Consider the following 12,023-nt stretch of genomic DNA (forward strand, 5'->3'; position numbering starts at 1 on the left):
CTTCCACAGTAACCTGCACCTCCAGGACATGTCTCCGAGCTCCTGGGTGGTCAGTAACTGAACACCTGTACCCGACAGAGAGACTGAATAACCCAAGACATCAGAATAGCCTAACAGTCTGTAGGCATGATGCTGCGGTCTTGGTGTGTGTGGGATGCTGGACATTGCTTATACTGCTTTTATTACCCACACAAAACAAAGTCTTAAGAGGCAAACAGTGCCTTTAGCCAGAGTCTGAGCACCATCACCAAGAAACCTGTGGAGCTGCAGTTCTGTCATTTCAACTATGTCGACTTTGAAAGATTACGTGGACTTTATTTACTTTGACAGAGGTGACAATGTGTCCAGTTTTTCAAGGTTTTCAAGCTAATTAAAGCCCCCACAAATTAAATAACTACTATTAACACTTTTACAGACACATTAAATATCCTAGCCCTATTAAAATATGTCAGTTTAGCCCATAAAATATTCATCTTCTGGTTTATTTTTTACTTTGTGCTATTAGAAACTATAATAATGAGCTAATCATGCCTCATAGATATCTGCATAAAAAGCTGGGACAAACATTATACCTACAATTTAAAAGTTTTTTTTTTTTTTTTTCATGTATTTCTTCTTGGGGATGTGATGCTTGTTTGGTAAACTATTTTCATGTCTAAATGATGAAGTAAAGCGAATGTAAATGTAAAGCTCTGTCTATTCATAAATGATAGTTTCATTTGTACGCACTTAAAAGAAACACAAAGTGATAAAACCACTCTCTCAAGAGCCTTTAACCCTCCTGTTATGTTCGTTTCTCTGGAACAGCAATAATGTTCCTGGATCAATTTGACCTAAGGCATATTCAATTATCCAAAAGTGTCATAAACCCCAAAAATCCCAATACACATTTTTTTAAATCTAATTTTTAACTCCATTAATAACCATTTAAATCAATATTTAGTCCATTAGTGTTCTTTAATTCTCACAGATCATGGTTCAATGAGGATAACTCACTCATTTTTCATTAAAATTCATGTTAAAACTTTTTTTAAATGTACATTGGAAAGCCCTAAATATAAATACAATAGTTTTACATGACATAGATTTTTGTTTACTTTATTTTACATTTTTATTTTTTTATTTCTATGAAGTGATGTTGATAAATTAACACAACACCTCTTCTGTCACATGCTGCCTATATTTTTATGCTGCATTTAGCTGGTTTGGAAGGCATATATTGCCTAAAATAGACTTTTAAAAAGGGTCAATTTGACCCTCAACATAACAGGAGGGCTATAAGTCTCATTAAATGTTCTACCGGTTAAAAACTTGAGTTAGATATTCATGTAAAGGTGTTATAAAAGCTTTTACATACCTCCAGTGAGTGTTCAGGTTTGGTCATGAAGCTGAAGCAGCAGGCTTTTCACTCCGCAGATAACTTTGATGCCTCCCATGAAGAAACTCTCTAATGGAGATGTAGAAGGCCGGACAGGTGCGGTGGTGGTGGCAGGCAGCACCAGCACTTGGACATTTTGACTGGATATGTGTTCATGTGTTGGTATCTGGCGCCTTCTTGTGGTTCTGTGAATTAAACACTGTTACCGGAGGCGGAAACACAGAGACATGTCCGAGCAGATGCTAGCAACAGACACCGAAGGGGAGAGAGGCTGAGCGAAGCTAATCGAGTGTTTACCCATCATCTTTTGCACTGAGAGCACGAATTCCGTTTGACAGGACATTGATGTCATTTTGTGGAACCCAAAACGGCGGGTGAGTGTGTCACATGGCCTGTTTTATTTGTTTACGTGTTCTCTCCCCGCCGTCGATATGCTCTCAGCTAGTAGCCGGCTAGCTAGCTAACATTAGCTAGTTTATGTAATCATGGCGGTTGTTGTCGTGCTGCTGCACCGCCTCATGATAGTTATCTTGTAGATTCATGCTTTATAAAGAGACCTGCCAACACTGGACTGTGAAACATAGGGAGATTTTCTGGAGTATCGTAACATCAGCCCATACCCTGAAACCATATCCATATATAACCCTGTAGCCTACTGCAGATTTCTTGTTTTTTTGACTTGTCTTAGTTTATTCACACACATCATCACAGATGTACATCCATATACATGTGTGGAAAGGGGTGACCCGGAGGAAGCTATATAAAGCTTTTAATAGGGGACCCAGTTTCCCACAAATATAGTGGTATCAGACAAGATACAACCACAACATACTAACAGACAACAAACACACAACAGACAATCCCAATATTGTGGTTACATACATAGATTAGTGCATTGATATGAACAGTAGATTAATCATGCATTGCAAGAAGCTGCAATTTTAAAACCATTATAGTATTATTCAATACAGTTTTGAATGCAGGAGTCTCTGTAACATGAATCTACATCTCTATGTGCTTTTTAAAGTCATTTATCTGGGTCCTTTAAATCATATTTATTCGTACCTGCCAACTTTTGACTGTGAAACATAGGGCGATTTTCTAGAGTATTGTAAAATCAGCCCATACCCAGCAACCCTGTGCATATATAACCATGTACTGCAGATTTTTTTTTGACTTGTCTTAGTTTTATTCACACACATCATCACAAATGTACATCCATATATATATTCAGTAAACATTTTCGCAATGGTTGGATGTGTGGAAAGGGGTGACCCCAAGGAAGCTATTTAAAGCTTTTAATAGGGGGCCCAGTTTCCCACAAATAAAGTGGCAACAGACAAGATATAACAACAACAAACACACAACAGACAATCCCAATATTGTGGTTACATACACAGATTAGTGGGTGCATTGATATGAACAGTAAATTAATCATGCATTGCAAGAAGTTGCAATTTGAATACCATTTAATTCCATAATAGTATTATTTCAATACAGTTTTGAATGCAGTAGTCTCTGTAAGATGAATCTACATCTCTATGTGCTTTTTAAAGCCATTTATCCGGGTCCTTTAAATCATATTTATTCACACCTGCCAACATTGGACTGTGAAACATAGGGACATTTTCTGGAGTATCGTAAAATCAGCCTATACCCAGCAACCCCCTCCATATATAACCCTGTGCTGCAGATTTCTTTTTTGACTTGTCTTAGTTTTATTCACACACATCATCACAAATGTACATCCGCATATATATACTCAGTAAACAGTTCGTCTAATGAACACTTCAGCTACCGGTGTCACACAGCTACCTGTGTGTCTGTGTTTACCTGCTGTCAGAAAAGACCTCATGCAGCGCAGCATCCTTTGGATCAAACAATCTACAGAGAGAGGAGGGGTGGACATTTTTGGGGGTTTGAATCTAAGGCTCAAATAGAGGACTTCTTGAGAAAGATGTTGAGGGACACTCATTTGATTGACATCAACGTGAAATAGGGAGATTGTTGGAAGAAATAACAAATCGGGAGTACGGGAGTTCTAACTCTTTACAAAGTGGTCAACAGGGGTTGTCTTGATGCTAGTTTATGTTAACGTTTTACAAATGAACCCAAAGGTTTGTTCAATTTTTGTTATCTTATTTTCCTGTCATGTCGTTCTGTCCTTGTAGCCGCCGTAGCAAATGGGACCAGCCCGGGCCCGGCTCTGGCTCTGTTGGGATGGGGGAGGCTGAGGCTGCACCCACCGGGGCTTTGGATGCTGCAGCTGCTGTGGCTGCCAAGATCAATGCTATGTTGGTAGCAAAGGGAAAACTTAAACCCTCGCAGATAGGAACCCCGGGACCACCTGACAAGGTAAGTACTGTTTGTGTTTGATTAACCCCCACTGAAGGACTGTTTAAAGACTCAATCAGCCCAGGGTATCAGGGCCTGTTAGCTGAGATGTCCATTATGTTTTTCTATATTGTGTGAACTTGTATAAGTATGCCAACCATACCATCAAGGTCTGTAGTTTCCATATCATGGTAGCTTCACCTTTGTATCTCTGGCTGTACGAGGCCTGTGTGCGCCATGTTGTATAATAATTGATTTGGCTTCTCCATGCAATTTCATAATGATTAGACATCTCAAATGAATGGGAGCAGTTATTATAAAGTATGCACTTATTGGTCGATTTAAATTGTACCAGATTGGAAGACGTCATAATTTTCACTCTGTATTTGTGGTAATAGTCAAGTTGACAATAACAGTTACCTAGTTTTTTGCTTTTGTTGTGATAATCAAGATAATTTTCCGCCATGAGATTCATTCTGAAAGTTAAGTAAGGCTTTAGTTTTCTCCATATCTCTTAGAGTTAAATATATCCACGTTTGATCATCATTTTATGATTTTCAAAGACATTTATTGTCAATTATTTGTGTCTAAAAGTGACTCTTTTCCCTTAAAACATATATAAGAGCAGGTGTTTTTCCTTTCTTTCACAATTCTTTTTATTGATTTTGTAATTACAGTGCATGTAAGCATTGACAGTGTAAAATGCACCAATGGCAGTACTTCAATATAACACAATACAACAATTTTACTGGCCTTTTCATGACCATAACCCCCAAGCCCCTCCCGTCCAAACCTCACATTACTTAGATAAGAAAAAACAACAACGATCCTTAACTGAATAATACAAAAGAAACCAGTAATAAACAAATAATTAAATAAGGATACGATGGACAATTGAAAAAAAACACAAACAGACAGACCAAATTAGGTAAAATAAATACATAAATACAAATAAAAAGTTAAATAAACATTAAGGCATTAAAGATGGATAGAAGGAAGAGGGGAGAGAAGGGGAAAGAGAGAGGGGAAGGGGGGCCACTAAGCTTCATCTGGGTGAACAGTTGTTTTGTTTAAGTATTGCAGGTGTTTTTCCATTAAAATAAATGTTTACCACTAACTTCTTCTCTAAACGGGTGTTCTTCAAATATTTATTTAAGGGCACAACAGGTCATCACATAAAAACATGTTCAATCTTATCTTGATGGGAAACACTAAATATTAGTTTAGGTGCCTGTGACCATTGCCCATATTACACAAATCTTATATCCTTCTCTCCTCTCTCAGATAATCGGTGTGGCAAAGCCTCTAGTGCCAACGAAGGCCAAAGATGACCTGGTCGTAGCTGAGGTTGAAATCAATGACGTCCCAATCACCTGTAGGAACCTCTTGACTCGTGGGCAAACACAGGATGAGGTCAGTAGTAATGTGGGCAATCGGGTTTCATAGAGTAAAGGTTATCACAGGGTTTGTTGGGTATTTAGCACTCTGTTATGTCTGCAGATCAGCAAAGTGAGCGGTGCTGCAGTTTCAACCAGAGGCCGTTATATGACAGCAGAGGAGAAGGGCAAAGCTCTACCAGGGTGACTTGTCTAATCTCTCATTTTCTTTAACCGATCATAAAATATATTTTGTGGTAACTCAACCTTTGCTTTTTCCCACAAAGGGATCGACCTCTGTATCTGCATGTCCAAGGACAGACTAGAGAGCTTGTAGACAGTCAGTATTTAAACAGACTTATCCTTTAATCAGTCATGAAAGTTTGTTTTATTTATGATGGAATCAAACTGAGTGTTTCTTTCCCTCCCTCCCTCCCTCCTAAGGGGCAGTCAATAGAATCAAAGAGATCATCACTAACGGTGTGGTGAAGGCCGCAACTGCTTCATCTTCTTCGTCAACCTTTACCCAGAGTGCAGCTTCAGTCACAGTTTACCAGCAGCACAACCCACCACCTCCTTCACTGCCCCCAATAACACACCACAAACCACACTTTCAGTCTGGGGTAAGTCAGTTTTCTTTTCATCTTTTGCATCTTGTGAACTCAGACAATGCTATATTTCACATCTCCACCCCCAACCCACCCCCACTCCACAAAAAAAAAAGCTGACAGAGATGAAAAGCTTTCTTGTGTTAAGTAGACATTACATATTACAGTGTATAGACTTGCTATAGCTTAATTCCTGTAAGTCATTACACTATATTAAAAACAGCATCTGCCTCTGAAATAAAGGACACTGCATTTTCAAATTAGGATTCCATGTCAGAGTTTGGACAACTTTTGCTACTAATATAAGATAACATATTGAAATTGTGCATGAATGTGTGGAAAAGCCTTACATGCAAAATTCATCTGATTGTAAAATGTTATTTTCTTTCTTTCTTTATTATGGGGTCCAACACATATACAATCATGCACACTAACACACAATCAGCAAAACAAGACAAACAAACCACAAAACAAAAACAGCTCCTCATCATGAATTACAAAATAACATACAGAAGAGAAACAAATTGGTCATTCATTTGGCAGATGTCAACACAAAACCATAGTAACAAGTGTGCCTCGAGATAATAATGTACATCCACACATATATGAATGTACTAATTTGCATTTATTAAACACAAAGCATGTCTGAATGATCACTTATGTTACTAGGATCATGTGTTTTGACATATCAAATACAAGAAAAGGGTTAAAAAAACAATTATAATTATTTCACTCTTATCAAAGAAGCAGTTCTACCTTCATCCAAGTTAACCAATTTTATCAATATCTGTTTTCTTGTTCGGTAACTCAGGTGTTTTTTCATTACGTTTGATTAGAGACATGAAGATAATTTTTTAACAATAATTTGAAGCAATCTTTATTAACTTCTTGAGTTATATGCACTGGCAAAAAGTTCCACCCAAGCATGGCTCTGTATAGGACTGTTCTCTGTATTCTACCTGTTCTCACCTTCGGTAGAATGAACCTTTTTCCTTTTGCACATCTGGTTTGATACTTATGTTGAGCAAACTGAGAGCATAATGTTTCATACAATAACTTTGGTGTCTGTGTCACAAGTACACTTCTGAGAAAATTTAGCAAAGCCTTTTTAACAGGCTTGTGAATGATAGTAATTATCATCCGTAATGCATGTTGTTGTATCATGTCCTCATGTTGTCTTTCTTTCCCCAGATGCATTATGTTCAAGATAAAGTCTTTGTTGGTCTGGAGCATGCTATCCCCGGGTTTGTGGTCAAAGAGCGGGTTGAAGGTCCTGGCTGTTCTTACCTGCAGCACATACAGGCTGAGACTGGGGCAAAAGTCTTCCTCAGAGGGAAAGGATCAGGCTGTTTAGAGCCGGCCTCTGGACGAGAAGCCTTTGAACCCATGTACATCTACATCAGGTGGGTGCGGATGTGCTATAAATGAAGAAAGATTAAGAACATGTGCCAAGATGATTCCTGCATGTGCAATAACATAAAAAAAACAGACTTTTGATACATGGTAGGATGACTAATACCAAATATAATCTATCCTCTTTCCAGTCATCCTAAACCAGAGGGACTTGCAGCAGCAAAAACATTATGTGAGAACCTGCTACAGACAGTGAGTCATGTCCTGCATTATGAAATAATAAACCACAATACTTTGTCCAGGTGTTTGCTTTACCATTCCAACTACAATAGTGACTGATACAAACTCAGCTATAAAAAACGCTCTTATATCCACATGATAGCTTGATAGGTATTTTTGGGTTTTGCTGATATTTTTATCCATTGAAGGTAAAGCTTGATCAGTGACTACAGCAAACTGACCACTCTTACAAAAATAAATAATGTCATCAGCCATCTCTGGCAAACAAAGTGAAAAACATAAAAAATGATGTACTTCTTGGTATAGGAAAGGCATCGTTGGTTGAAGCTTTCATGGATGTTCTCTTGAGTTATAAACCCTTTAGGACAGTAAGACAATGGGTTTTTTTCTGTTACAATGTATAAAAGATATTTTAGAATTTTTTTTCAACCATAAGTTTGAACGTTAGTTTTTTGCTATTTGCAGTACGACAACACAAATGTTTAAACTTGAAGGTAGTAGGTGCCAAATTAGGAGGCAAGAATAAAAAGCATTACATGTTTTCTTTTTTTTTTTATAACTTTTTCTATTTAGCTTTTCCTTAATACATATATACACCATAACAAACGAACAAATGAGACAAAAAAGAAAATAAATAAACATTTAAACAAAAAAAAAAGGACAAGCAACACACACAAACAAACGCTCTTTAAATAAAAGTAAGCTGATAGAAAATAAAAGTAACACACATTTACAAATCAAATGATGCCTCACTGCAACAACAGCAATAATTTCATCAACATATATGTGTATTTAAATATTTGAATATTTCTAAGTCCTTTTTCAGGAAGAACTGCATCTACTGCCCCTTGAAAACAAATGTTGTTTTTTCCTTCTTTCTTTATTTTTTCTAAAATGAGGCAGCACATGTACAGACCTTCACAACAACATTTGACAAGACAAAGACTGCAACATAGCACTATAAGTCCACAGACCACTGCTTATCTATATACCACCATATCCATATCCACCACTATATGTTTCCTCTAGAAACCTTCCCCAAGGCTGGAGAGGAGCAAACACCAGAGGTCTTGAAAATATGTCCTCTGTTTTGTCTTTCTGCAGTCAGTTTCTCTAGGGGTAAAAATTGTGCCGATTGATCAAGGAATATCTTAAATCTTACATCTTTTCATTCGAAGTGAATAGTTTGTATTTTTTGTATGGTAGGTTTGTACAATATTTTTTCAATGGCCAAGTAATATATTGCATTTTTATGTCTTACTATTTCTTAATATGATTGGCTGTAAAAGTACATTTTCATTTTTTAGTTTCATTAACTGCTAAACATGCCTCCAATGCTTGTCTGTCACCAGGTCCATGCAGAGTATTCTCGATTCCTCAATCAAATGAGCTCAATGATGCCATCACAACAAGGTAAAGTTCAGCCCATTATCACTTATCAAGTCCTAGCTTGCAGCTATAATATCCTCAGTCAATGCTTCTTTTATTATTATGAAAGTCAGACTATCCCCCCCTCCTCTTCATCCTCCAGGCTTTGCACAGCCTCCAGTGTTGAATGGGATACCCCCACAGCCTCCTTACTACCCTCCTGCTGGTTTTCAGCCAGTCTACCCCATGCCTGTTCCACCACCACAGCCACAACCTGTCCTCCCACCATATACCGTCCCACCTCCTGTACCTCACTTGGCACCTGCAGGTGTGCCTCCTCAGTACACCCTCCCCCCTGCCCCCTCTCCTGCTCCTGCTCCAAACCCAGTTCTAGCTCCAGTTCTGGCCCCTGCACCAGCTGCTGCTCCAGGAACATTGCCCCAGGTAAGAAATAAAACCATCTTAAATTATCTTAACATCATGTGTGACAGTCTCAAAGCAATAATACTGTTTTTTTTTCTCCTCACTTCAGATTCTTCCTCCTGTACCTTTTCCTCAATCGGCTGCTGCTCCGCCCAAAGCTCCACCTCCTGCTCCCCAAACCAACCCACCACAAAAAAGACGCTTCACTGAGGAGGTCCCAGACGAGAGGAACAGCGGCCTACTGGGATATCAGGTATTCAAAAGCTTTTCCATCTACAGTATATAGCCTCAATATTGACCATTATCTTTTTTGACCAACTTGAACCCCTTTTGATCATTTTTAAAAGATCTCTCATAGTTTCATCAGTTAACCAAATGCAAGCTCTGTCTGTATCTATCTATATCTGTTGTGCTTTATTTAGTACCACTTTATTTTTTTCACATTTTTATTCAGGCAGATTAGGAAGGTGCTGGTTACTGTGGGTCACTGACAGTTTACCTTTTTTTTCTACTAGCAATAGAGAATAAAAAAAAACAACCCCCCCCCTTTTTTTTTTTTTACTGATAAGCTTTAGATATTTTTATAGTGACTCTGAAGCTGACAGTTCAATCAGACCTATGGTAAGCTATTCACAGCCACATATTTTTAAACTTAGTGTTGGCATAGCTGTTAGTAATATAGTATTATAGTAGTGTTAGGGCAGGGTTTAGTTGAGGATGTCTGCTAATCGCACCTGTGTGTTTTTCTGCTCATAGCATGGACCCATTCATATGACTAATTTAGGTGCAGGCCTCCCAGTGGGCAGCCCGGAGAATACAGGACCCCCACAACCGAGTTCCTCCGGCCCACCGAGTGAGAGGGACGGGTACAAAGAGTTTTATATTATTACATTTAATAAGGCTTTGACAAATTGTTGTTTTCATTAGCTTCTGACCACTATTTCTCATGGATAAGTCTACAAAATGTAAAAAAAATAAAAATTATCCAATTTATCTCACACAATTTTTCTTTGCTTTTTACAGTAGGCAGCTAATGCCTCCACCTACATTGCCTGTGAATGGAGTGAGACCCAAGATGGAGGAGAGAAGGGCACCGCCAGGCCCTGTGGGTAAGGAATTATCCTGTGGGTTGACAAATCCCTGCCCAAATCCAAATCCACAGCTCCTGTGGACTGTGCCACTTTCAATAAGCCTCGTTCTGATCAGTACCTTTTAATGTAGAGCTGCAAAGAGCAAAATGTAGATCCCCTCCTGGGCCACTAGGCTGTGTCTAATGTCAGAGCTCTTAGCTGAGATTACTAAACAGGTAGAACAGAAATCCTAAGCTGACATGTCATCACACATAATTGCCAGAGAAGCTTTTATTTTTTCCTGGTTTTAAATAATGAAGCCTTCCATCTGTAGCCAGTCAGAGTTCCACACAGACTCACACTCAGCTTCAACCTCCTTTATACTTCTTCCAATTCTTATAGGACTCTTCTGCTGTGACGAGAAATCTCCAGATAGAGAGGTGGAGCTATGACCGCAATTTTTCATTGTTCGTTTCTTGTGTAAAGTAGGCTGAATAGTCAAGTCCACCTTACCGTCCCATTCTGATGACATCATCAGTCTGGCTTGTCCATGGTTTGTTTTCTTTCCCAACTAACAAGAATCTCTCCTGTTTTGTGTTTTTCTCTTTTTCTCTGTGTTTTTCTTCTCTTCCATGTATCTCTGGGGATGATGCTGGATTCTGATTGGGGGTGGGGCACGACTCTTCCTGTGATGCTGTCCTCCTGCTTGATTGGATGGCCTTAATTCTGTCGCTCCCCACCAACCAATGGCTGCGTTCAACGGCCGCCCCCTCCTCCACTCTACTGACAAATTACGATTCAAATCTATTAACTATTTGTTTCTCCCTAAATGTGTTTGGTATAATTATCTTTCGCCTGTCTTATGTGATACTTCCTGCTGCTGCTGCTGTTTTTGTGTTTGTCTGTTGTATCTCTTGGCCCATATTTTCTCGCTCCCCACATTTGCCCCCTCCTCCTTTCTTGTGCGTGTTTCCCCTCCTCTTCTTTCAGAGCCTGCAGTGAAGAGACTGAAAACTGGTTTGGTGGCATACACAGGCGACTCCTCTGATGAAGAGGAAGACCATTCAACCTCCAAAGCCTCAGGGCCAGGTAACCCTGGGGCAGCTCCCCCTACCTCCACCTCCTCAGGCTGGACACAGGGCTATCGCTGCCCTCCTCCACCACCCCCTCGTGCTAAAACACAAACACAGCAGCAATCTATGCCTTTCTGGATGGCACCTTAAAACAGGGAAGATCTCCCTCAGTATTTTGTGCTGAGTCTTAAAGATGTGCACCATAACTGAGCCTGCTTTTTTCTCTCTATTGCGTTTATCACACGGAGGACTCTTTGGGTAGGAACTTGGATCCTAATGGACTTACTAATGACTTGGTAAACTCCTTTTTCTTTGTATTTTGGGGCACCCATTATAGTTTGAAGAAGAACATTTGCAGGACTGATACTCCAGACTATGCTGTGGATGTTTTGAGAGTAAAATTCTGCCTCTGGTTTATTTGAAAAGTATCAAAAAATCATGTTCATTAAAGGGTTTAAATATAGTGTCTTTGTAGAAAACTACATCACAGGGCCATGATGTCAAACATCATTATCATTTTTTATTTTGTCCTAATTCGTCCTAATTCGTCACCCCCCCTCCATCAAAGCCCATGGCACCATCCTTTTGTATTTTGGTCTTTTGTACAGATGATATAGACTTACATGTAGTAAACATATGGAAATTATTTCATGATTTTATGAAATAAATAAACTTAATTTATTGCCGTGTTTGGGCTTCTGTGTCTGTGTTACATGTACTTTCCTTATTAAATGCTTTTCTGCCACGTGGAAAATTGACATCACAAATCAAGTCCGTTATGTCTGCCAATTATCTTTCAA

General features: G+C 38.9%; 2 protein-coding genes across 4 annotated transcripts in view; one reads left to right on the top strand and one right to left on the bottom strand.

Moving 5' to 3' along the window:
* Positions 1-1,911, bottom strand: part of kcnj14 (potassium inwardly rectifying channel subfamily J member 14) — a 40,121-nt gene extending 38,210 nt beyond the window's left edge. For both annotated transcript variants that reach the window (XM_034698626.1, XM_034698625.1), the window contains exon 1: positions 1,358-1,911. The gene's annotated coding sequence lies outside the window, so the exon portion shown is untranslated. The remainder of the gene's footprint in view (positions 1-1,357) is intronic.
* On the top strand, positions 1,360-11,912 carry khdc4 (KH domain containing 4, pre-mRNA splicing factor). 2 transcript variants are annotated; one of them, XR_004633399.1, is made up of 14 exons: positions 1,360-1,752; positions 3,550-3,733; positions 4,997-5,125; positions 5,213-5,292; positions 5,376-5,428; positions 5,533-5,711; positions 6,888-7,099; positions 7,241-7,301; positions 8,642-8,702; positions 8,821-9,101; positions 9,190-9,333; positions 9,865-9,946; positions 10,104-10,189; positions 11,141-11,912. XR_004633399.1 is itself a non-coding variant. In XM_034698624.1 (14 exons), the coding sequence occupies exons 1-14, from the start codon at positions 1,724-1,726 to the stop codon at positions 11,371-11,373; spliced, it is 1,842 nt and encodes a 613-aa protein (XP_034554515.1). In that variant the 5' UTR covers positions 1,363-1,723; the 3' UTR covers positions 11,374-11,912. The 2 variants fall into 2 exon arrangements, 1 of the variants encoding a protein (XP_034554515.1); XM_034698624.1 differs by having other exon boundaries at positions 1,363-1,752; positions 9,837-9,946.
* The last annotated feature ends 111 nt before the right edge of the window (positions 11,913-12,023 follow it).

This window comes from Notolabrus celidotus, chromosome 12 (assembly GCF_009762535.1).
Source record: "Notolabrus celidotus isolate fNotCel1 chromosome 12, fNotCel1.pri, whole genome shotgun sequence".
Taxonomy (NCBI): domain Eukaryota; kingdom Metazoa; phylum Chordata; class Actinopteri; order Labriformes; family Labridae; genus Notolabrus; species Notolabrus celidotus.